We start from the raw sequence: 27457 nt of genomic DNA on the forward strand, positions 1-27457 counted from the left end.
TAACCATTACTGACCATCCAGCTCTGCATGCCGTTACATTTCAGGTGTGTGGATGAAATTCTTTTTTGATGCTAAAGGTCCAATGTAGCAAATGCCAAGTAAACAAATATGTGACCATTTTTAGATGTTAGTCTTTCATTCCTGATCACTGAGAAATGAAAGCCTGTTATCAAGACAGTAGTATGTACTTTCTTCAGCAGTTTCTATGGGCTCAGTATATGTCTTCTAGCATAATTTTATTTGGTTTCTTTTTAACATCTTTATTGGAGTATGATTGCTTTACAATGGTGTGTTAGTTTCTGCTTTATAACAAAGTGAATCAGTTACACATATACATATGTTCCCATATCTCCTCCCTCTTCCGTCTCCCTCCCTCCCATCCTCCCTATCCCACCCCTCTAGGTGGTCACAAAGCACCGAGCTGATCTCCCTGTGCTATGCGGCTGCTTCTCACTAGCTATCGGTTTTACGTTTGGTAGTGTATATATGTCCATGCCACTCTCTCACTTCGTCCCAGCTTACCCTTCCCCCTCCCAATATCCTCAAGTCCATTCTCTAGTAGGTCTGTGTCTTTATTCCCGTCTTACCCCTAGGTTCTTCATGACCTTTTTTTTATTATTATTCTTAGATTCCATATGTATGTGTTAGCATACGGTATTTATTTTTCTCTTTCTGACTTACTTCACTCTGTATGACAGACTCTAGGTCCATCCACCTCACTACAAATATCTCAATTTCGTTTCTTTGCTGAGTAATGCTCCATTGTATATATGTGCCACATCTTCTTTATCCATTCATCCGATGATGGACACTTAGGTTGTTTCCATCTCCGGGCTATTGTAAATAGTGCTGCAGTGAACATTGTGGTACATGACTCTTTTTGAATTATGGTTTTCTCAGGGTATATGCCCAGTAGTGGGATTGCTGGGTCATATGGTAGTTCTATTTTTTGTTTTTTAAGGAACCTCCATACTGTTCTCCAAATCTTTCTTGATTAACTGATTCCTCACTGATGTACTGTTGGCATTAAAGAGTATATATTTATTTGAGAGCGTGTGCACTGGCATTAAATAATTAATCTTTATGAATTCTACCAGAGAATATGTTTTATTATGCTGGAAGAATTTATTTGGTGTGTTTTTCCCCAGTGGATGCTAGAAGATGGATTTTTGTATGTGTGCCATTTTCTTATATTTAAAAAATCAAATCACAGGGCCAAAAAATCACCAGTGTCTGGAACACCTTAGAAATTCTGTATTAAGTATTGTGATAATTGTCTTAATTCTTCTTTCTCAGTTACAGACATAACTTTTTCCTGATTGGGTCTCCACGCACACAGTCAGGAAACAATGGCTTACCATATCCATCATTTCTGTCTGCACATTATCATGTTTCAAAGATTTCCCCAATTAATCTTGTGGAAGCTGGAATCACTCATAACTGTAATCCTGTTATGCCTTCTTTATTCCTTGATGTGCTTGTTAATTCATGTTCATCGTGTAGCAGTCTGTAACATAGTGCTGTTATCAGCTCTTAAGTCTTTAAAAGCCTCTTGTCTACCATTTTTACTAAGGTTGATTCGCTGCGCTTTGTTGAAATTGATCATTTTGGATTTAAAAAAAATATTATTTTCCTGTATATTTGTTCTGGCTGCTTTTGCATGATTTCACTTTTTTTCAGTTAATCAATCTGCCAAGCTGGTTGCTTTTCCCTTTTTAGCTTCCTTTCTCTCTTTTTTTTTTGCGGTACGCGGGCCTCTCACTGTTGTGGCCTCTCCCGTTGCGGAGCACAGGCTCCGGACGCGCAGGCTCAGTGGCCATGGCTCACGGGCCTAGACGCTCCGCTGCATGTGGGATCTTCCCGGACCAGGGCACGAACCCATGTCCCTTGTATCGGCAGGCAGACTCTCAACCACTGCGCCACCAGGGAAGCCCGCTTTTTCTTTTTAAAGAACTCTCTATCTCTTCATTTCTCCTTCCCTCTCTTAGGCAATGCCTCTGGAAGAAAAGCCAGGAGGCAGTGGAATAAATTCTTTAGAATCAGGATAGACACTTCTCCCATTTCCCTTTTCATAAAATGAGAGAGGGGGTCCCTTTCCTTGATGATTCTCTCCCTGAGCAGTTTCTAGGGTGAAAGCTTCATGACTGACTGCCAGGCATTTTGCAGACACCGTAATTTGCTACTTATTTATAGCCTCAAACTCCTCTGTATACTAACCTTACCAGGTGGACTCAAACTTAAACCCCAGAGTTCTTTGGACACACTACATTGTCTTTTCTTCTCCTAGGTACTGACTTTAACATAGATAGCTTACCTCTGCCTCGGAAAGCCCATCACGACTGGGCCCTTTTTCACGAAGAGTCTCCGAAAAACAATTATAAGCTCTTTCACCAGCCAGTCATCACCTTGTTCAACTACACGGCCACCTTCAGCCGGCATTCCCACCTGCCACTAACTACCCAGTACCTGGAGGGCACAGAAGTCCTGAAGTCACTCCGATACCTGGTCCCCTTGCAGTCCAAAAACCACCTTCGGAAAAGCCTCGCTCCTCTGGTGTACGTACAGTCCGACTGTGACCCACCCTCAGACAGAGACAGCTACGTTCGAGAGCTGATGACGTACATCGAGGTCGATTCTTACGGCGAGTGTTTGCGAAACAAAGCTCTGCCTCAGCAGCTGAACGGTCCAGCCTCTATGGACGCTGGTGACTTTTATAGGATCCTTGCCCAGTATAAGTTTATCCTTGCTTTTGAGAACGCGGTTTGCGATGACTACGTCACTGAGAAGTTCTGGAGACCTCTGAAACTGGGGGTCGTCCCTGTGTATTACGGATCACCCAGCATCGCAGACTGGCTTCCAAGTAACAGAAGTGCTATCCTGGTATCAGAATTTTCTCACCCTAGAGAACTGGCAAGTTACATCAGACAGCTGGATCACGACGACAGACTCTACCAGGCCTACATAGAATGGAAGCTGAAGGGTGAGATCTCGAATCAGCGACTTCTCACTGCTCTCAGGGAACGGAAATGGGGGGTGCAGGACATCAAGCAGGACAACTACATCGACGCATTTGAGTGTATGGTGTGCACCAAGGTGTGGGATAACATTAGGCTCCAGGAAAAGGTAAGCAAATCCAGGTTTGGCAGAGAGGTGCTGGGATGGCCGTCTTGATGTTCTCTGCTGCTCTGTGTTATTCTGTTGCAGCTGCCCCATCACTGGTCCTCACTTCTATCAGAGAGGCCAGGCTCTGAGGCAAGGATGACTATTTCGTTTCTATTCTTCGAGGACTGTCATGAAGTTTACCAGTCCTGTCCCTCTTCCTGAAGGCCTTAAATTCTCCTTTATTGTTTCTTCTGGAGGATAATATACTGCAGGTGCTGGGCAGTAATACAAGGAAGCTGCAGGGAAAGGAGAAGGCCAAAAAATTTAAAATATGGAAAGTTCTGAATCTTATCCACATGGTCAGTCCTTTAACCTCTCCATCAAGGCTGTGGTTTATGCCAGACCCCTTATGCTCATGCCCCATGGACTGCCATTTTGAAACTTATTTTCATTTCATATACACACTCAGTTAACCTCTCTCTCTCTGTCTCTTTCTGTCTCTCTCTCTCTCTCACTTCCTGTCACTCCCTGATTGTTGCTCTTTCTGTGTGTGGTACACACACATGCTTATTAATATAAAGAGAATATTCAAATAATGTTGGGGATAACCCTTAAAAGACTTCTTTTTCTTAAATTATTAAAATTAAAGTTCTTAGCAACATCTTCAAATTCTAGATGCTCTTTTTTTTAAATTAATTAATTAATTTTTATTTTTTGGCTGCATTGGGTCTTCGTTGCTGCGCGTGGGCTTCCTCTAGTTGCAGGGAGCAGGAGCTACTCTTCGTGGCGGTGCGTGGGCTTCTCATTGTGGCGGCTTCTCTTGTTGCAGAGCACGGGCTCTAGACACGTGGGCTCAGTAGTTGTGGCTCGCGAGCTCTAGAGCGCAGGCTTGGTAGTTGTGGCGCATGGGCTTAGTTGCTCCGCGGCATGTTGGATCTTCCTGGACCAGGGCTCGAATCCGTGTCCCCTGCATTGGCAGGCGGTTTCTTAACCACTGCACCACCAGGGAAGCCCTCTAGATGCTCTTAATGTTTATTTGCTTACTTTATTATTTATGACAGGAATGGTTCCACTTTATAGAGAAGCAAATTCATTAAAATGAAACTTGTTGAAAGAAAAAGATTACTTTCAACTATCTTTGAAATCTAAAAAAAAGTGAGATGGCCCTACTTGGCTGTCACGCATCATTTCCTTGACTCCCATATACACATAACGTTTTATCTAAATTCTCTGAAGGCAGACAATTTTGTTAAATATTTAAATGTTTATTTTAGCTAGCATAGAAATTTCAGGCCATATAAACCTAAATAGTGTGTGGAATTATTTTAATGTATTGAACACATACTGTATGAGGCTTTCATGTGCTAAATATGTATATGCTTAGACAAATTTAAAATATGTGAAACATTATTTTCCTAATTTTAATAATGATGAGAATTTAAATTATTTTATCTGGTTTCTTATAACAAAGTTTTATTCATAAAATCTTTATTTTAAGCTGAACGTCTTGGTCAGCAACAGGAACACTAAATATTACATCATTCTTCTCAGGGAATGCATCCTGATTTCCAGTGACTTCCTTTATGACCTAATTTATAGGGCCACCTTACAGCAAAAACCAAAAGACACACACACACACACACGCCGCTGCAAAAAACACATGAGAAAGTAGAGACCACATTAATTGCCCATGCTATACCAATGATTGACTCTGAAAATATATCAAGGCAGAAAACAGAACTTCTGAGGATGAAGGTTTGCCTGGGCTCATTTTCACAATCCTTTTCCATGTTGGAGATTATATTCACAGAAAACTGAAAGAAGCACACAAACCCTAACTGCTCCCGCATCTCACAGAAACCCTATTGGGGTGATTACTGGGGACTGGAAAAGAGGGTATAGTGACATTGGGGAATAGCTTTTTCAAAGATATAGGAGGATACATACATTCGTGCATTTCCCACGGAACCAGCTGTCTGGTTGTGGTATTTCAGAGTGCCGGAAGGTGGTGTAGTTGAATGCCCTTCTCTCTGGAGTCTTTGAGGAGAAACAGAGTAAGCTGTCCTCCAGCATGCTCTCATTCCTCCCAGAGAGGTGGTCAGTGGAGGTGACTGGAAATCTTTGCTTGCATTTCAGAGAACTTGGTACAATTCTCAAACGCAAATGTGCTCATTATTGAAAAGCAGAACAAAACATACCATGAAAGTAAATTAAAGGGTATTGGGCCAGCTGTTTTCATTTGTGTTTATAAGATTTGTTACAGCTTATATATATGGTATGCCTTAAAGTAAGCTATGTAAATGTTTCTTCACTTTTTCTCTTTCAGACAAATAAAAGCTGAAAGAAATAATTTGATCTCCTCAACTCGATTATTTTTTATCTTACGATTGATAGTAGTTTAAATCATGGTATTTAGATGTACAAAACACTATTAGAATATTCAATGCATTTCCCCTTCCTCTATTCTGCTTCCTCCTCTCATAAACGTACAAACCTAGTAGATTAGTTATCTACTGCTGTTTAAACAGTAGTGCCACAAACTTAGCGGCTTAAAACAACAAACTTTTGTTATTTCACAGTCTCTGTGGGTTAGGATTCTGGTCATGGCTTACCTGGGTTCTCTGGAAGGCTGCAATCAAAGTGTCAGTCAGGGCTGGGTTCTCATCTAGAGGCTTAACTGGGGACAGGTCTGCTTTCTAACTCACATGCTTGTTGGCAGATTCAGTTTCTTGAGGCTGTAGGACTGAGGGCTTCAGTTTCCTGCTGGCTGTAGGCTGTAGGTTGCCCTCAGCTCCTGGAGGCCACCCACAGTTCCCTGTCCTGTGCTTCCCCCACATGGCTGCTTGCTTCCTTAAAGCCAGCAAGGGAGGGGGAGATGCCAAGACCAGTGCTACAGTCTCATGAGTGTAACCACATACATGTAATCACATACATCCTCTCACCTTTGTCATATTCTGTTGGCTAGAGGCAAGTGACAAGTAACACCCACAGTCGAGGGGAGGGGATAACATAAGGGCATTGAATACCAGGAGGTGTGGATATCATGGGGCCATCTTGAATCTGTTCCTCACACCTAGCGAATCTGAGTGGGCTTATTCTCGGTGTCGTTTGCTTGATTTATGAAGGGGAAAGTCTTTCAGTATTGAAGAGACCAACCCAGGAGTTAATGTTAGTTAAAGAACATTTATTGATACATTATCCTGTCTTCAAAGAGGCTATAATAGGGGAGCCAACATGGAATAACCAGGAATATAACTTTACAGAATTGGGATAAACGTAAAACAATTAGCTTTATTGAGGTATAATTGATGTACAATAAACTGCGTATTTTTAAAGTTTACAGTTGGATTAGTTATTACATGTGCAAACGCCTGTGAAACCATCACTTCAGTCAAGATGACAGACATTTCTATTCTCCCCTAAACGTTTCCTCATGTCTGTTTGTAATCTATCCCTTTTCCACCCGCTTCTTCAGGCAACCACTCATCTGCTTTTTGTCACTTTTGACAAAGAAGCCAAGGCAGTTTTCTAGAATTTTGTATAAATGGAATCATGTCGTGTGTATTCTTTTGTGTCTGGCTTCTTTCATCCTGCATGATAATGTTGACGTTTATCCACAATTCTGTGTGTATCAAGAGTCCATTTCTCTATATTGCTGAAGTTTGGATATACCAAAATTTGCTTATCCACACGCCTGTTTCCAGTTTTTGGCTGTTACAAATAAAGCTGCTGTGAACATTCACGTACAGATCTTTGTATGGATATATGCTTTCACTTCTCTTCCGTAAATACCTAGGAGTGGATTGGCTAGGTCATATGGTAGATGTACGTTTAACATTTTGAGAAACGACTAATTTATTTTCTAGAGTTTCTCCATCTTACATTCCTGCCAGCGTTGTATGAGAGTTCATTCATTCACAGTTGGTGTATGGTCAGTCTTCTAATTTTTGCCTTTCTATTGAGCGTATCTCACTGCAGTTTAATTTACATTTTCTTAATAACTAATGATGTTGAATATCTTTTAATGGCTTATTTGCTGTCAATATCTTCTTTTGTAATATATCTCTTTAAGTCTTTTGCTCATTTTTTAAAAACTGCATTGTTTGACTTGTTATTCTTGACTTGTAAGAATTCTTTATATACTGTGAATACAAGTCATTTGTCAATTATAAAATTAACAAATGTTTTCTTCCAGTCTGTGGGTTGTCTTTTCATTTTCTTAATAGTGTCTACAGAAATGTAGAGTTTTTAATTTTGATGAGTCCAGCTCATAAATTTTTTCTTTTATAGCTTGTGCTTTTTGTGGCTTGTTTAAAAAAATCTTTGTCTAACCCAGGGTCTCTAAGATTTGCTTCTGTTTTCTTCTAGAAGTTTTGTTGTTTTAACTTTTACATTTAGGTCTATGATCCACTTAGAGTTAATTTTTGTGTTGTGGTATAATGTAAGAGTTGAGGTTTGTTTATTTGGATATGCAATTGTATCAGCCTCATTTTCTGGAAAGATTATTCTTTCCTGATTGAATTACCTTGGCTTCTTTTTTAAAAAATCAATTGGCCATATATGCATGGGTCAGTTTCTGTGCTGATCAGTATATCTATATTTGAGTACTGTTGCTTTATAATAAGTCTTGAAATGAGGTAGTGTTAATCTTCCAACTTTGTTCTTTTTCAAAATTATTTTCACTATTTTCGGTCTTTTTCTTTTCCACATAAATTTTAGATTCATTTTGTCAGTTTCTACAGAAATCCTTGATGGGATTTTCATTGGGATTTTGTTGAATCTATATGTCAATTTGGGGAGAATTGACAACAATATAGAGACATTTAATCAATAAGCATGATATATCTGTTCATTTATTTAGGTCTTCTTTAAACAGTATTTTGTAGTTTCTGGTGTACAAGTTTTATAACTCTTTGGACAAATTTATCCCTAAGAAGTTCACATTTTTGGATACCACAGTAAGTGTTTTTTTTTTTAAAAAAACCTTTATTTTCCAATTGTTCGTTGCTAGTATATAGAAATAAAATTGATTTTTTATGTTTGACCTCGTATACTGCAACCTTGTTAAACTCACTGATTAGTTCTGGTATCTTTTTTTTTTTTGAATTCCTAGGACTTTTCTATGTAAATGATCATGTCATTTACAAATAAAGACAATTTTACTCTTCCCCTGTCCCCCTCAGTCTGTCTTTTACTTCTTCCTTTTTCCTCTACTACACTGACTAGGCATACGCTATGATGGGATTTATGACGGGCCCATCATATCTGCCCCCACATTTAATTTACCTTTCTGACCACTGACAAAAACAAGATAAATCATGGAAAACGGTGGGGGATGACCATTTACTTAACTTGACAGTAGACCAACTGCAGCTGCTTTGCTGAATTTGGTATCTGTATAGCAGATCAGAGCTGTGCCAGTCAACTTTTTATGTTAATGCCCATCCACAAGCATCTCTATCTCATTTATAGTAGACTGTCATCATGTCTAAGTTTTAAAGAACCATTCAACCAGCTGTTAGGACCAGCTTCAGAACATTGCCGGAACATTGAGTTCCATGTCATAAGTGAGTCCCTCCAGGTCCATAATGCCCTGTTTAGCCTTATATTCCTCCCACCCTCAAGATACACTACCTCAAGATACACTCTTACACATGCCCCAATTCTTGCATACATCCTAACCAGGTCCTTCAGGTCCTTTTGGCATATAAGCTATTTCCTCTATGATCAGGGACTCCTTTCTCACTTATGTGCTGAGTGCTGATGATGAACAGTTTACAGCCTTATCAATTTTATTGGTGATTTACTATTGGCAGTGGGACCTTATTGCCATCAGGTGAATAATACTGTCTAGGACGACTTCTGGTACCAACTCTTTAACACAGGAAATGGAAATGGAAGCAGAGGCATTTGTGCTTTGGTTTGACTGGGGGTACAGTCCTAGAAAGGGGGGAGTGAGGAATGGGTGAGTGAAGCAGTGAAGGAACGAGAGCCAGTTTGAGAATGTACTGAACTGAGTGCCTCTAAGTGGGATGCATTGGTTAATCCTTGGGGCACCACCCCGAGGAGCATTTACTGTATCTCAGGACCATTCTTTTAAGGTAAAGAAGGGGAGAGAATTTATCCATTGCTCCAGTTTCCTGTTGATCAAAAGTTTGCCCCACTGAGGGCTTCCCTGGTGGCACAGTGTTTGAGAGTCCACCTGCCGATGCAGGGGACACGGGTTCGTGCCCCGGTCCGGGAAGATCCCACATGCCACGGAGTGGCTGGGCCCGTGAGCCATGGCCACTAAGCCTGCGCATCCAGAGCCAGTGCTCCGCAACGGGAGAGGCCACAACAGTGAGAGGCCCGAGTACCGCAAAAAAAAAAAAAAAGCTATGAGATTAGAAATCAGTCACAGGAAAAAAACAGGAAAAAACACAAATATATGGAAGCTAAACAGTGCACTGCTAAATAACTAAGAGATCACTGAAGAAATCAAAGAAGAAGTAAAAAAATACTTAGAAACAAATGGTAATGAAAACACGATGACCCAAAACCTATGGGACACAGCAAAAGCAGTTCTAAGAGGGCAGTTTATAGCAATACAGTCTCACCTCAAGAAACAAGAAAAACCTCAAATAAACAATCAAACCCTACACTTAAAACAATTAGAGAAAGAAAAACAAAGAAAACCCAAAGTCAGTAGAATGAAAGAAATCATAAAGATCAGAGCAGAAATAAATGAAATAGAAATGAAGAAAACAATAGCAAAGATCAATAAAAATAAAAGCTGGTTCTTAGAGAAGATAAACAAAATTGACAAACCCTTAGCCAGACTCATCAAGAAAAAAAGGGAGAGGATGCAAATCAATAAAATTAGAAATGAAAAAAAAATCACAACTGACACTGCAGACATACAGAGGGTTATAAGAGACTACTACAAACAACTATATGCCAATAAAATGGAAAACCACAAAGAACTGGACAAAGTCTTAGAAAGGTACAATTTTCTAAGACTGAACCAGGACGAATTAGAAAATATAAACAGACCTATCACAAGTAATGACATTGGAACTGTAATGAAAACTCTTGCAACAAACAAGTGTCCAGGACCAGATAGCTTCACAGGTGAATTCTATCAAACATTTAGAGAAGAGCTAACACCAATCAATCTCAAACTCTTCCAAAAAATTGCAGAGGGAGAAACACTCCCAAATCCATTCTACGAAGCCACCATCACCCTGATACCCAAACCAAAGATATCACAAAAGAAGAAGATTATAGACCAATATCACTGATGAACATAGATGCAAAAGTCCTGAACAAAATACTAGCAAACAGAATCCAACAGCACATTAAAAGGATCATACAAAATGATCAAGTGGGGTTTATCCCAGTGTTGCAGGGATTCTTCAGTATACACAAATCAATCAATGTGATACACCGTATTAACAAATTAAGGATAAAAAACACATGATCCTCTCAGTAGATGCAGAAAAAGCTTTTGACAAAATTCAACACCCATTTATGATAAAAACTCTCCAGAAAATGGGCATAGAGGGAACCTACCTCAACATAATAAAGGCCAGATACGACAAACCCACCGCAAGCATCATACTCAGTGGTGAAAAACTGAAAGCATTTCCTCTAAGATCTGGAACAAGACAAAGATGTCCACTCTCACCACTCTTATTAAACATAGTTTTGGAAGTCCTAGCCACAGAAAACAGAGAAGAAAAAGAAATAAAAGGAATACAAATAGGAAAAGAGGAAGTAAAACTGTCACTGTTTGCTGATGACATGATACTATACATAGAGAATCCTAAAGATGCCACCAGAAAACTACTAGAACTAATCAGTGAATTTGGTAAGTTTGCAGGATACAGAATTAATGCACAGAAATCTCTGGCATTCCTATACACCAACAATGAAAAATCAGAAAGAGAAATTAAGGAAACACTCCCATTTACCATTGCAACAAAAAGAATAAAATACCTAGGAATAATCCTGTCTAAGGAGGCAATAGACTTGTACTCAGAAAACTATAAAACATTGATGAAAGAAATCAAAGATGACATAAACAGATGGAGAGATATACCATGTTCTTGGATTGGAAGAATCAATATTGTGAAAATGACTATAGTACCCAAAGCTATCTACAGATTCAGTGCAATCCCTATCAAACTACCAATGGCATTCTTCATAGAATTAGAACAAAACATTTTACAATTTGTATGGAAACACACAAGACCCCGAATAGCCAAAGTAATCTTGAGAAAGAAAAACGGATTTGGAGGAATCAGGCTCCCCGACTTCAAACTGTACCACAAAGTTACAGTAATCAAGACAGTATGGTACTGGCACAAAAACAGAAATATAGATCAATGGTACAGAATAGAATGCCCAGAGTTAAACCCACGCACATATGGGCACCTAATTTACAACAAAGGAGGCAATAACATACAATGGAGAAAAGACGAGCCTCTTCAATAAGTGGTGCTGGGAAAACTGGACAGCTACATGTAAAAGAATGAAATTAGAATACTACCTAACACCATACACAAAAATAAACTCCAGATGGATTAAAGACTCAAGTTCTGAACACTATAAAACTCTTAGAGGAAAACATAGGAAAAACACTCTTTGACATAAACCACAGGAAAATCTTTTTTGACCCACCTCCTTGAGTAATGGAAATAAAAACAAAAATAAACAAATGGGACTTAATTAAACTTAAAAGCTTTTGCACAGCAAAGGAAACCATAAACAAGACAAAAGACAACCCTCAGAATGGGAGAAAATATTTGCAAACGAAGCAACTGACACAGGATTAATCTTCAAAATATACAAAAAGCTCATAGAGCTCAATATCAAAAAAACAAACAATCCAGTTAAAAAATGGGCAGAGGACCTAAATAGACATTTCACCAAGGAAGACATACAGATGGCCAAGAGGCACATGAAAAGCTGCTCAACATCACTAATTATTAGAGAAATGCAAATCAAAACTACAGTGAGGTATCACCTTTTGCCAGTCAGAATGGCCATTATCAAAAAATCTAGAAACAAAAAATGCTGGAAAGGGTGTGGTGAGGAGGGCACCCTCCTGCACTATTGGTGGGAATGTAAGTTGATACAGCCACTATGGAGAACAGTATGGAGGTTCCTTAAAAAATTAAAAATAGAACTACGATATGACCCAGCAATCCCACTACCAGGCATATACCCTGAGAAAACCATAACTCAAAAAGAGACATGTACTACAATGTTCATTGCAGCACTATTTACAATAGCCAGGACATGGAAGCAACCTAAGTGTCCATCGACAGATGAATGGATAAAGAAAATGTGACACATATATACAATAGAATATTATTCAGCCATAAAAAGAAATGAAATTGAGTTATTTGTAGTGAGATGGATGGACCTAGAGTCTGTTATACAGAGTGAAATAAGTCAGAAAGAGAAAAACAAATACCGTATGCTAACGCATATATGTAATCTTAAAAAAAAATTGGTACTGATGAACCTAGTTGCAGGGCAGGGATAAAGAGGTAGACATAGAAAATGGACTTGAGGACATGGGGTGGGAGGGTGAAGCTGGAGCAAAGTGAGAGTGGCATCGACATATATACACTACAGAATGTAAAGTAATTGGTGAGAAGCAGCAGCATAGCACAGGGAGATCAGCTCGGTGCTTTGCGATGACCTATAGGGGTGGGATACGGAGGGTGGGAGGGAGGCTCAAGTGGGAGGGGATACGGGACATGTGTATGCATATGGCTGATTCGCTTTGTTGTGCAAAAGAAACTAACACAGTATTGTGAAGCAATTATACTCCAATAAAGATCTATTAAAAAAATAAAATAAAGGAGACAGTCTGTCTTTAGGTTAATAGAATTTACTTTCTAACCAAAGGTGTGTATAGTAATTTCTCATTTTTAAAAGTATTTTAAATTGAAGATGTGAGGGAACAATTCCAAGTGTGCAATTACCAGTTGCCTCATGTTTTCTCCATGTAAACCATCCATTTCATTATTTTGATTTTTCTTCTCTTACTTTATTGAAGTGGTGGTCTTAGAATCATAGAATGTTAGGGTTAAAAGTAGCTCAGAGATCACCTAATTCAGTATCTCTTAAGCTGCTGAGTCCTACCATTTCCATTTGACTCTTATTTATATTACATCTTTCTGCTGAAATTCCCCTTATATTCATGCCGGTTGTCTACCTTTTCCACTGTATTCTTTGACATATTAATGGTAGTTATTTTAAAATTCCTGCCTGATTGTTCCAACACCTGAGTCATCCTTGAGTCTGGTTCTGTTGCTTGCTTTTTCTTGACAGTGTTGTTGTTTAATATGTCTCATGATTTTTTTTTTTTTTCGGTATGTGGGCCTCTCACTGCTGTGGCCTCTCGCATTGCGGAGCACAGGCTCCGGACGTGCAGGCTCAGCGGCCATGGCTCACGGGCCCAGCCGCTCCGCAGCATGTAGGATCTTCCCGGACTGGGGCACGAACCCGTGTCCCCTGCATCGGCAGGCGGACTCTCAACCACTGCGCCACCAGGGAAGCCCAGTCTCATGATTTTTGATTGATTGCTGGACGTGATGTACGGAAGTACAGAGACTGAGGGAAATAACATTTATTCTCAGAAATGGGCATGCCTCTTTTTCTGTCAGGCTGTTAGTGTATGTGGGATTGAGTCGGTCTAATCAGGAATTGAGCTAAATTTGGGTTTGTGTTGCTACTGTTACCTTGAATGCTCCACAACTTCAAAATATTCCAGTATTTATAATTATAATAATTAAATATTATTATTGATAATTATAATAATTACCTGTGCTTTCAGTGGGACCTGGGACTAAATCGTTTTTCTCAGCATTTCTCCCCTACCCTCAGCTCTTGGCAGTTCCTGCATTTCTGAGTCCCAGAGGAGGTCTCCACGCTCTTGCGCCTCCATCGGCAGTAAATTGCTGTTGCCTGTTACTTAGTGGTAGGCTCACGGTGGGGGCAGGGTGCACTCTTTGTTATCTTGACAGCCTCAGGCTTAGACAGGCTTTGCATTCCTGGACCTCAGGAGTGAAGCTTTCTCGTTGTTCTTGCCTCTCCTTCATATGGCAGCCAAACCTTGCCTTTTATCTGGGGTTGGTTTGGATGGGAAAGAATTTTGTGTCCCTCTCAGGGGTAGGAGACCTTTGGTATCACGGTAGGATCCTAGGCCTAAAGTAGTTTCCAGCCTCCCTCAAACCATGAGACAGATGAATTTTGCGTGGGGGAAAGGTAGATTTTCCCCTTGCTCCTGCTTCCTCAGTGTCTTAAGGCTTTTTCTCTTTGTGAGGGAAGAATCTGGGTAGATGGAAGGGGCTTCCTGAATGTCTCCCTCCCTGCACTGGGCCAAGGAGGGGACCTGTTTCCAGGGTCCTGCCCTGGCCCCTGTCTTCTTCCTGGGCATCTGATGGAGGTCCATGGAAAAGAGCTTTTGAGTGAGTTTGAGCTCTTTTTTGGTGCAAACTCCCAGCTATTCCAAACTGACATGGTAGCCCATACCTTTAAGGATTTGTTAAAATTTTAGTTGATTTCTTGTTACCTGTGTGGTAGCCACCTCATTCTCCTGTGTTCCGCCAAAGGTGAAATAGAACCTGTATCCATCTTTCCTTGGAGGGGCATATCACTCTTTGGGATTTAGTTTATTTGGTTGTTGTGATCTCGGTTCCCCGATGAACTCAAGGAAAGTTATGAATTTGTAGATTACCTGACTTTTTCCTTATTGTTAAAGTAGCCGTATTCTCCTTGGAGGCAAAATATTTATTCATTGTACTTTAGGAACAGCTTCTTTTTCTGCCCAGGACCTCCTCTGGAAAGGCAATTTAGGATGCTGAAAGCTAGTCACTTCTAAACATGTCATAACCATTTCCTCAGACACACTTCCTTCAGGTCACACTGTGAAATATTTCTGGAAGAGCACTAGAGTTAAAAGAGTCCATTTCACAAGCTTCTTTTCTCTATGACGTCACCTCAGATGGAACTTTATCCTATACTGTTGGAAGAACTTTGAGTGGGCAGGCAAGGAAAGAGAGCATTACTACTGACTTTCTCACGTAGAAAGCTATGCAAGGTCAGGGCTGGGAAGGCCACTGAAGTTATGTAGTCGGTACAGCTTCCAGCTGACTGATGATTCAAGTATCATGGACAAGTCATCCACTCATTTATGTTGGAACATTCCCAGTGCTGGCAACTTCATTATTTTTTAGGGTAGCAAATTTTATCTTTTGTTAGTTTTGACAGTTATATTTGTCTTTATATTGAACCCAATATAGTTCTATAGTTCATTCTTAGCTACCTGCTTCTGACTCTAGTTCAGTGAGATACAGCCTTGCGTCCGTACCCATCAGTCAATAAAGGTGAGCAATGGCCTTTCCAGAATTGCTTGGGGTCCTCCTTATTTGATTGTGGTCTTGCTCCAAATACAGTCTCCACCCAACCATGGACTCTGGATATAGTAACCCCAATTTTGTCTTGGTAAAGAATCCTTACTCTAGTTTCAGGCTCTTGGAAGCCAAACTCTATGACCATCTGTCAGTAGTGCTCAAGAGAAGGGAGGATTTAGGCAACTCTACCCTTCATGCTCTACCAAACAAGGTAGTTCACTCTTCCACCTATAGTCCCTTTATTTTTATTTATTTATTTATTTACAGGAACATGTACACCCACACATTTAAAAAAATATATTTAAAAAAATTTTTTTGTGGCATGTGGGATCTTTTTTTTTTTTCACATTAACTTACTTTATTTATTTAAAGTTTGATTTGGTGAATCTATGCTTTTATTTATTTCCCTATTATTACCCTTGGGCCTGTGGTGCCTAGTTACACACACACTTGTTACACAAGTAACACACCATTATATAAGAGTGGCTTCTCCGGGGTTAGGATATCTATCATAAACTCCCAGAGAGCTCTTTCAGAAGACACATGTTCACCTCTCAATTTACCACATGTGGAAAGATAGCAAGATTCGCTGTTTAATTTTAAAATGTTCTCCCAGCTGACTCGGATTCTCACTTGTGTAGGTGGGAACATTTATTTTATCTGCCTAGCACTCTTCCTGTCTTCTGGGACAGAACTGCCCCTTCTCCTCCGATTCTGCTTCTGCCTTACTCTTCTAGACATGTAATTAGAAAGGGAGTTGTCATTATGTGTGGCCTTACTTTCCTGGTCACCACAATTGGTCAGGAGGCAGGTACCTGTCTCCTCCTGGGTTCAGTGATTTGGTCAAGGAATCGATGTGTAACTCAAGGTGGCACGTGGGATCTTCATTGTGGCATGTGGGATCCACTGCTGTGGTGTGTGGGCTCTCCAGTTGTGGCCCACATGCTCAGTAGTTGCCGTGCGCCAGCTTAGCTGCCCTGCGGCATGTGGGATCTTCGTTCCCTGACCAGAGATAGAACCTGCGTCCCCTGCATTGGAAGGTGGATTCTTAACCATTGGACCACCAGGGAAGTCCCCTATAGTCCCTATAGATGTTTCAAAACAAGCTTTACGTTCACTCAAAGTCAGCTCTTTTTCAGGCTAAACACCTTTAGTGTCTTCTCATACGTTTCCTATTGGAGTTTTAAGGAAAGAGAATATGCTTACCCAACCGCTGGTAGGCACCTACATTGTTCTATTTCAGATTGGTTTTTCTGCTCTGCTTTCTAAATTTAGTATGTATGAAGAGTCTAATCATTACAAACCTGACACATTATAAACCCTACTATCTTTTTTTTTCACATATTTATTGGAGCATAAATGCTTTACAATGTTGTGTTAGTTTCTGTTGTACAACAAAGTGAATCAGCTATATGTATACATATACCCCCCATATACCCTCTCACTTGCACCTCCCTCCCACCCTCCCTATCCCACCCCTCTAGGTCGTCACAAAGCACTGAGCAGATCTCGCTGTGCTATGCAGCAGCTTCCCACTAGCCATCCATTTTACATTTGGTAGCGTATATATGTCAATGCTACTCTCTCACTTCACCCCAGCTTTTTTAAAAAATAAATTTATTTCTTTCTTTATTTTTGGCTATGTTGGGTCTTCGTTGCTGTGTGCAGGCTTTCTCTAGTTGCGGTGAGCAGGGGCTACTCTTCGTTGCAGTCCGCGGGCTTCTCATTGTCGTGGCTTCTCTTGTTGTGGAACACAGGCTCTAGGCATTCAGGCTTCAGTAGTTGTGGTACGTGGGCTCAGTAGTTGTGGCTTGCGGGCTCTAGAGCTCAAGCTCAGTAGTTGTGGTGCATGGGCTTAGTTGCTCTGTGGCATGTGGGATCTTCCCAGGCCAGGGCTCGAACCTGTGTCCCCTGCATTGGCAGGCAGATTCTTAACCACTGCACTACCAGGGAAGCCCTTCATCCCAGCTTAACCCTTCCCCTCTGTGCTCTCAAGTCCATTCTCTATGTATGCGTCTTTATTCCTGCCCTGCCACTTGGTTCATCAGTACCGCTTTTTAAAATTCCATATATATGCGTTAGCATATGGTATTCGTTTTTCTCTTTCTGAGTTACTTCACTCTGTATCACAGACTCTAGGTCCATCCACCTCACTACAAATAACTCAATTTCATTCCTTTTTATGGCTGAGTAATATTCCATGGTATATATATATGTGCCGCATCTTCTTTATCCATTCATCTGTCGATGGACACTTAGGTTGCTTCCATATCCTGGCTATTGTAAATAGTACTGCAGTGAACATTGTGGTACATGTCTCTTTTTGAATTATGGTTTTCTCAGGGTATATGCCTGGTAGTGGGATTGCTGAGTCATATGGTAGTTCTATTTTTAGTTTTTTAAGGGACCTCCATACTGTTCTCCATAGTGGTTGTATCAATTTACATTCCCACCAACAGTGCAGGAGGGTTCCCTTTTCACCACACCCTTTCCAGCATTTATTGTTTCTAGATTTTTTGATAATGGCCATTCTGACTGGTGTGAGGTGATACCTCATTGTAGTTTTGATTTGCATTTCTCTAATGATTAGTGATGTTAAGTGTCTTTCATGTATTTGTTGGCCATCTGTATGTCTTCTTTAGAGAAATGTCTGTTTAGGTCTTCTGCCCATTTTTGGATGGGGTTGTTTGTTTTTGTGATATTGAGCTGCATGAGCTGCTTGTATATTTTGGAGATTAATCCTTTGTCAGTTGCTTCTTTGGCAAACACTTTCTCCCATTCTGAGGGTTGTCTTTTCATCTTGTTTATGGTTTCCTATGCTGTGCAGAAGCTTTTAAGTTTCATTAGGTCCCATTTGTTTATTTTTGTTTTTGTTTCCATTTCTCTAGGAGGTGGGTCAAAAAGGATCTTGCTGTGATTTATGTCATAGAGTGTTCTTCCTATGTTTTCCTCTAAGAGTTTTATAGTGTCTGGCCTTACATTTAGGTCTTTAATCCATTTTGAGTTTATTTTTGTATATGGTATTAGGGTGTGTTCTAATTGCATTCTTTTACATGTAGCTGTCCATTTCCCCCAGTACCACTTACTGAAGAGGCTGTCTTTTCTCCATCTTGCCTCCTTTGTCAAAGGTAATGTGACCATATGTGCATGGGTTTATCTCTGGGCTTTCTATCCTGTTCCATTGATCTATATTTCTGTTTTTTGTGCCAGTACCATATTGTCTTGATTACTATAGCTTTGTAGTGTAGTGTGAAGTCAGGGAGCCTGATTCCTCCAGCTCCGTTTTTCTTTCTTAAGATTGCTTTGGCTGTTCAGGGTCTTTTGTGTTCTCATACAAATTGTAAAATTTCTGGTTCTAGTTCTGTGAAAAATGCCATTGGTAATTTGATAGGGATTGAATTGAACCTGTAGATTGCTTTGGGTAGTATAGTCATTTTCACAATATTGATTCTTCCAATCCAAGAACATGGTATATCTCTCCATCTGCTTATGTTATCTTTGATTTCTTTCATCAGTGTTTTATAATTTTCTGAGTACAGGTCTTTTGCCTACTTAGGTAGGTTTATTCCTAGGTATTTTATTCTTTTTGTTGTGATGGTAAGTGGGATTGTTTCCTTAATTTCCCTTTCTGATCTTTCGTTGTTAGTGTATAGGAATGCAAGAGATTTCTGTGCATTAATTTTGTATCCTGCAACCTTACCAAGTTCATTGATTAGTTCTAGTAGTTTTATGGTGGCATCTTTAGGATTTTCTATGTTTAGTATCATGTCATCTGCAGAGAGTGACAGCTTTACTTCTTTTCCGATTTGGATTCCTTTTATTTACTTTTCTTTTCTGATTGCTGTGGCTAGGACTTCCAGTACTATGTTGAATAATAATGGCGCGAGTGGACATCCTTGTCTTGTTCCTGATCTTAGAGGAAATGCTTTCAGTTTTTCACCATTAAGAATGATGTTTGCTGTGGGTTTGTCGTATATGGTTTTTATTATGTTGAGGTAGGTTCCCTCTATGCCCATTTTCTGGAGAGTTTTTATCATAAATGGGTGTTGAATTGTGTCAAAAGCTTTTTCTGCATCTATTTAGATGATCATATGGTTTTTATTCTTTTTTTTTTTTTTCTTTTGCGGTACGCGGGCCTCTCACTGTTGTGGCCTCTCCTGTTGCAGAGCACAGGCTCCGGACGTGCAGGCTCAGCGGCCATGGCTCATGGGCCCAGCCGCTCCACGGCATGTGGGATCTTCCCTGACTGGGGCATGAACTCATGTCCCCTGCATCGGCAGGCGGACTCTCAACCACTGTGCCACCAGGGAAGCCCTGGTTTTTATTCTTTAATTTGTTAATATGGTGTATCACATTGATTGTTTTGTATATATTGAAGAATCCTTGCATCCCTGGGATAAATCCCACTTGATCATGGTGTATGATCCTTTTAATGCATTGTTGGATTCTGTTTGCTAGTATTTTGTTCAGGAGTTTTGCATCTATGTTCATCAGTGATATTAGTCTATAATTTTCTTTTTTTGTGATATCTTCTTCTGGTTTTGGTATCAGGGTGATGGGAGCCTTGTAGCCTGAGTTTTGGAGTTTTCCTTACTCTGCAATTTTTTGGAAGAGCTTGAGAAGGATAGGTATTAACTCTTCTCTAAATGTTTGATAGAATTTGCCTGTGAAGCCATCTGGTCCTGAACTTTTGTTTGTTGGAAGATTTTTAATTATGGTTTCTATTTCATTACATGTGATTGGTCTGTTTATATTTTCTAATTCTTCCTGTTTCAATCTTGGAAGGTTGGACTTTTCCAAGAATTTGTCTATTTCTTCCAGGTTGTCCATTTTATTGGCATAGAGTTTCTTGTAGTAGTCTCATGATCTTTTGTATTTCTGCAGTGTCAGTTGTAATCTCTCCTTTTTCATTTTAATTGTATTGATTTGAGTCCTCTCCCTTTTTTTCTTGATGAGTCTGGCTAAAGTTTTATCAATTTTGTTTATTGTCTCAAAGAACCAGCTTTTATTTTTATTGATCTTTGCTATTGTTTTATTTGTTTCTTTTTCATTTATTTCTGCTCTAATCTCTGTGATTTCTTTCTTTCTACTAACTTTGGGTTTTCTTTGTTCTTCTTTTTCTAGTTGCTTTAGGTGTAAGGTTAGATTGTTTATTTGAATTTTTCTTGTTTCTTGAGGTGAGCTTGAATTGCTATGAACTTCCTTCTTGAAACTGCTTTTGCTGCTTCCCATAGGTTTTGGATCATCATGTTTTCATTGTCATTTGTTTCTAAGTGTTCTTTTATTTCCTCTTTAATTTCTTCAGTGATCTCTTGGTTATTTAGCAGTGCACTGTTTAGCTTCCATATATTTGTGTTTTTTCCTGTTTTTTTCCTGTGATTGATTTCTAATCTCATAGCTTTTTTTTTTTTTTTTTGCCGTATGCGAGCCTCTTGCTGTGTGGCCTCTCCCATTGTGGAGCACAGGCTCCGGACACGCAGGCTCAATGGCCATAGCTCACGGGCCTGGCCGCTTCGTGGCATGTGGGATCTTCCCAGACTGGGGCACGAACCCCCATCCCCTGCATCGGCAGGCGGACTCTCAACCACTGCGCCGCCAGGGAAGCCCAGTCTCATAGCTTTGTGGTTGGAAAAGATGCTTGATATGATTTCAATTTTCTTAAATTTTCCAAGGCTTGGTTTGTGACCCAAGATGTAATCTATTCTGGATAATGTTCCGTGTGCACTTGAGAAGAAAGTATAATCTGCTGTTTTCAGATGGAATGTCCTATAAATATCAGTTAAATCTATCTGGTCTGTTGTGTCATTTGAAGCTTGTGTTTCCTTATTAATTTTCTGTCTGGATGATCTGTTCATTGGTGTAAGTGAGGTGTTAAAGTCCCCGACTATTATTGTGTTACTGTTGATTTCTCCTTTTATGGCTGTTAGCATTTCCCTTATGTATTGAGGTGGTCCTATTTTGGGTGCATAAATATTTACAATTGTTATGTTTTCTTCTTGGATTGATCCCTTGATCATTATGTAATGTCCTTCCTTATCTCTTGTAACATTCTTTATTTTAAAGTCTATTTTATCTGAAACGAGTATTGCTACTCCAGCTTTCTTGTGATTTCCATTTGCATGGAATATCTGTTTCCATCTCTTCACTTTCAGTCTGTATGTGTCCCTAGGTCTGAAGCCGGTTTCTTGGAGACAGCATATATAAGGGTCTTATTTTTGTTTCCATTCAACCAGTCTTTGTCTTTTGGCTGGAGCATTTAATCCATTTACATTCAAGGTGGTTATTGATATGTATGTTTCTATTACCATTTTCTTAATTGACTTAGGTTTGTTTTTGTCTGTCTTTTCTTTTGTGTTTCCCACTTAGAGAAGTTCCTTTAGCATTTGTTGTAAAGCTGGTTTTGTGGTGCTGAATTCTTGTAGCTTTTGCTTGTCTGTAAAGCTTTTGATTTCTCCATCGAATCTGAACGAGATCCTTGTTGAGTAGAGTAATCTTGGTGGTGGGTTTTTCCCTTTCATCACTTTAAATATGTCCTGCCACTCCCTTCTGGCTTGCAGAGTTTCTGCTGAAAGATCAGCTGTTAACCTTACAGGGATTCCTTTGTATGTTATGTTTTATTTTTCCCTTGCTGCTTTTAATATGTTTTCTTTGAATTTAATTTTTGTTAGTTTGATTAATATGTGTCTTGGCATGTTTTTCCTAGGGTTTATCCTGTATGGAACTCTCTGTGCTTCGTGGACTTGTGTGACTATTTCCTTTCCCATGTTAAGGACGTTTTCAACTGTAATCTCTTCAAATATTTTCTCAAGACACTTTCTTTTTCTCTTCTTCTTCTGGGACCCCTATAATTCAAATGTTGGTGCGTTTACTATTGTCCCAGAGGTCTCTGAGACTGTCTTCAATTCTTTTCATTCTTTTTTCTTTACTATGCTCCTTGGCAGTTATTCCCACCTTTTTATCTTCCAGCTCACTTATCCGTTCTTCTGCGTCATTTATCCTGTTATTGATTCCTCTAGAGTGTTTTTAATTTCAGTTATTGTGTTGTTCATCACTGTTTGTTTGCTCTTTAGTTCTTCTAGATCCTTGTTTCTTGTTTCTTGTATTTTTCTCCATTCTGTTTCTGAGATTTTGGATCATCTTTACTATCATTACTCTGATTTCTTTTTCAGGTAGGTGGCCTATTTCGTCTTCATTTATTTGGTCTTTTAGGTTTTTACCTTGCTTCTTCATCTGTAACATATTTTTTTGTTGTATTTTTTTTTTTTTTCTGTGGGTGGGGCTGTATTCGTGTCTTGCTGGTTGTTTGACCTGAGACGTCCAGCACTGGAGTTTGCAGGCAGTTGGATAGAGCCAGGTCTTGGTGCTTATGAGCACCTCCGGGAGGCCTCACTCTGATTAATATTCCCTGGGGTCTGAGGTTCTCTGTTAGTCCACTGGTTTGGACTCAGAGCTCCTACCACAGGAGCTCGGGCCCGACCTCCAGCATGGGAACCAAGATCTTGCAAGCTGCATGGCACAGTCAAAAGCAGTATAATTTACAAAGAATAAAAAACAAAATAAAATTTAAAAGATAAAAAATATATTAGGAATAATAAGAATATAATTTAAACAACAGCAACAAGGTAAAACAAAACCACAACAGAAAAAAGAAAAAAAAAGGGGGGGGGGAACAAGCCAAAAGGAGCAGAACAATAACAAAGTATAAAGAATAAAATAAAATTAGAAAAATAAAAGATTTATTAGAAAACATAAAAATATAAATGAATCAACAGCAAGGTAAAACAGAACCCCAATCTAAAAGAGGAAAAAAGAAAAAAAAAGCCTTGGCTATGGGGGGTGGAGTTTAGGCAGGGGTGGAAGTTAGGTAGGGGTGGGACCTAGTCTGGGGTGGTGACATTTGAGCCTGGGTGTGGCAACATTCAAGCATAGGGTGGGGCCCCTGCCTAGGACCTGTGCGGAAGGGGAGACGCAGCTGATCCAAAGCGGGACCTCGGAAATGTGGAGTTCCGGAGTTTGGAGTTAAGGCCCTGGGTGGGGGGGTAGTGGTGGGGCTTGGGCTCTGCAGGCAGCAGGAAGGCTCTGCGGGCAGAGGATTAGGCCCGGTAGCCCAAGAGGCTCCCCGGTGCCTACGTGGACAGGGAAAGCGCTGGCCACGTTCCCTTCTGTTCCTCCACACCACACCTCAGGGGTCTCCGCCAGCGTTTCTCCTGTCCCCACTGGACCCTTAACTGTGGGTGGATCCCGCTGGGTGTAGGAACTCCTCCCCTCCCCCAGCCGCCCCCAGGGGTGCCAGGTCCCTGAGGTCTGGCCTTTACTTTTGCTCCCCCTTCCTCCCTCCCACTCCCTCAGGACCCATGCGGCTGGAGGAGGCCTCAGTGGGCAGAAGATCAGGCCCAGGATCTCAGCAGGCTCCCGGGGGCCCAAGTGGGCGGGGGAGACCTGTCCATGCTCCCTTCTGATCCTCTGCCCTCCCAATGGTCCCCCAATTTACCCCTTCAGTGTCGGATCCCTTCCCCTCCCCCAGCCACCCCTCAGGGGCTCCAGTCCCGTCCCACCTCCACTTCTCCTCCCCCCTCATTCCCCCCAACATTCCATGTACTACCCGGTCGCTGGGGGTTCCTCCCATCCCCTTAGGTGTCCGTGGTGGCCCACTGGTGCCTGGTAGGTGCTCTGGTTGTGCGAGGATGTGAATTCCGCATCCTCCTAGTCCACAATCTTGCCTCCACCCCCGAAACCCTACTATCTTCACATTAGAAAAAAAAATTTTTTTTGAAAAAGATGTACATGTGCATAGGTTAAAGTATCAAATAGTTCTGCAGGGCTTCCCTGGTGGCGCAGTGGTTGAGAGTCCGCCTGCAGATGCAGGGTATACGGGTTCGTGCCCCGGTCTGGGAAGATCCCACATGCCGCGGAGCGGCTGGGCCCGTGAGCCATGGCCGCTGAGCCTGCGCATCCGGAGCCTGTGCTCCGCAACGGGAGAGGCCACAACAGTGAGAGGCCCGTGTACCGCAAAAAAAAAAAAAAAAAAAAATAGTTCTGCAAAGTTAGTTTTAAAAAAAAGTCTTCTACTTCTTTTCCCTTTTCTCCTTCCCTAGAAGCAGCCACTAATCACCATAGTTAGCTAATTATTTTGGTTATTACTCAATGTTTCTAAATAACATGCTCTTATACACTAATTTTTTGATATTCAGTGTTTCTCTGATTATAGATACGAGCAATGTAGTATACTATGATTTGTTTCCCTTTGTACAGCTTTTGGTTTCCTTCTAGTTAATACTTGTCTTATTTCTTACTTGTTTATTTAAAAATTTTAATCACTAATTCAATCCTTGTTGATTGTTTAAATCTCCTTTGAAGACATTCAGCTATACCAGGCATCCAGTTCATTTCATCTTGCTGAGTAAATCTCTCCCGGAGCCTTCTGACGTACATCAATACGTCTGGCTGCCCTCTGCACTGTGTAGAACATCAGCCTGAGATCTCCCTTCCCCAGCATTTTGGGAATCTCCTTGTCTTTTTCTGTTGTGTTGACACTTCTGTTTCCTGTATGTTTTCTTCCTTTTTTCTTAGCTTTCCCTCTTTTGTGGGTTGATTGTATCCTCATATAGCTTCCTGGTGTATGGGGGTTGCCTGAAATGTCTTCATTTTATTTTAATATTTAAGCTATAGTTTAGCTGAATGTAAAGTATTACAGTGGTCATCAGTTTTTCTCAGAATTTTGAAGGCATTTTGTTATTGGCTTAAAAAAAAACTTTAAATTTTGAAATGATTTTAGATTGACAGAAGAGTTACAAAGATAGTACAAAGTTCCTGAATTCTCTTCACCTGGCTTCCTCTAATGTTAACATTTTACATAACCATGGCACATTTGTCAACACTGAGAAACTAATATTGACTGTTAATACTACTAGGAACTGAACTACAGACTTCAGTCCTATTTCACCAGCTTCTCCACTCATATCCTTTGTCCGTTCCAGGATCAGATCCAGGATACCAGACTGTATTCACTCCTCATGTCGCCTTAGACTCTTTAAGTCTGTGACAGTTGTGCAGTCTTTCCTTATTTTTAATAACTTTGACATTTTTGAAGAGGACTGGTCAATACTTTGTAGAATGTCCCTCCGTAGGGTTTCTCTGATGTTTTCTCATGTTAAGACTTGGGTTTTGGATTTGGGAGAATAATACCACAGAGGTGAAAAAGGTCTTCTCATTGTATCATTTCAGAGGATAAATGATATCAACATGACATGTTACTGGTGATGCTAACTTTGATCACTTGGTTAAGGTGGTGTCTGCTAGATTTTTCCTCTGTGAAGTTGCTAATTTTCTCTTTCCACTAAGCGAGTCATTAAGTCCAGCCCACCCTCAAAGGGAGGAGAATTAAGCTTCACCTCCTTGAGGGAGGAATATAAAATAATTTGTGGACATATGTTAAAACCACCACAATAATTAATAAATATCTGGGGGGGAGGTATTTTGAGGCTATGCAAATACCCTTCTTCTCCTTAAAGTTGTACTAACTAATGTTAATATTCATCAATGAATTTCACCACTGCTTTTTAACTTCCAGTGTTCCTGTCCAGAAATCCAAAACCATCCTAACTTCTGACCCTCAGAATTGATCTTTTCCTCTTAGGAATGTTGTAGAATCTCTTCCTTTTTCCCTGTGTTCTAAAATTCCATAAATGGGACTTCCCTGGTGGCCCAGCAGCCAAGACTCCTCGTTCTCAATGCAGGGGGCCTGGGTTTGATCCCTAGTCAGGGAACTAGATCCCACATGCCGCAACTGAGAGCCTGTATGCCGCAACTAAGAACCGGCGCAGCCAAATAAATAAATAAATATTAAAAATAAATAAATAAAATTCCATAAGAATGTACTTTGGCACGAGACTGTTTATGTTGAATGGATTGCAGGACTGAATGAGACAAGCTATGTAACACGCCTAGCAAAGTATCTAGTGCACAGAATACTCTCAATGTTAGACTCTTTCTCCTTCAACTGTTCAGCGTGTAACTTTGTGGACTCTATGGAGTGAAGGTACTTGCTTCAGGGAACATGAGACTTGTGTTAACTTATCTTATGTTTTTAATTCTCCCCCCACCCCGCCCCTTCTCTCAATGCAGGGCTTACCACTCAAACGATGGAAGGCAGACATTACCCACCTGAGCTGTCCAGAGCCTACAGCATTTGCTTTCTCACCCCTCGCCCCACGTCGGAGCTCTCTGCGAGAGATGTGGATACCAAGCTTCCAACAATCCAAGAAAGAAGCCCAAGCACTAAGGTGGCTGGTTGATAGGAATCAAAACTTTTCAACTCAAGAGTTTTGGGCCCTAGTATTCAAGGACTAATATCAAAAAGTGTCAGAGTTCTATTTTCTAGGTTGCCTTGATTTCTGAATATAATAGCTGCTCTGTGGACAGCCCACTAGGATGAGAATTAATGGGTGCAGTACTCATAATGAGCTCTATTGAATAATAGATATGAGTTACCCCTAGGGGTCACTTCTCTGTTTTTTATAGTAAAAAAGAAATATTTCTTATGAACACTGGTCACCTTCAGTGTACATGTCTGGACCCACATCCCTGCCGCCTTGTGTGGAAATTCACCTACTGTAGAATGAGTGTTTTCCTTGCTGCAAGGAAAGAGTCCTTGCAAGGAAGGCAGAGGGTGTAGCTGTGGATTCTTACACTCACCTCACTGGCTGTATTTATTGGTATTTGGCAAGCCCAGTGTCCCGACGCTGAGCAGGAACATGAAATGCGTTAGAACTTGGCAATGAGGGATGCCATCTGTTGGTTTCCAGGGATGTGAGTGAGTAGTGAAGGCTGCATGGGGTTGATCCGCTGTCTCCCCAAATCTAAAGAACATAGCATGTCTCTGCCTCTTCCGTACTTTCAGCCACCTCTCCCACCTTTCTTATTACCACCTTGCCCTGCGTCCTCCC

General features: G+C 40.6%; 1 protein-coding gene across 1 annotated transcript in view; it reads left to right on the forward strand.

Annotated features, from left to right (window-relative positions):
- Positions 1–27031, forward strand: part of FUT10 (fucosyltransferase 10) — an 84358-nt gene extending 57327 nt beyond the window's left edge. The window contains exons 4-5 of the mRNA XM_065899919.1: positions 2288–3123; positions 26637–27031. Of these exons, the coding sequence (XP_065755991.1) occupies positions 2288–3123; positions 26637–26861 (1061 nt within the window). The 3' untranslated portion in view covers positions 26862–27031. The remainder of the gene's footprint in view (positions 1–2287; positions 3124–26636) is intronic.
- Positions 27032–27457: the final 426 nt, after the last annotated feature.

This window comes from Phocoena phocoena, chromosome 21 (assembly GCF_963924675.1).
Source record: "Phocoena phocoena chromosome 21, mPhoPho1.1, whole genome shotgun sequence".
Lineage (NCBI taxonomy): Eukaryota > Metazoa > Chordata > Mammalia > Artiodactyla > Phocoenidae > Phocoena > Phocoena phocoena.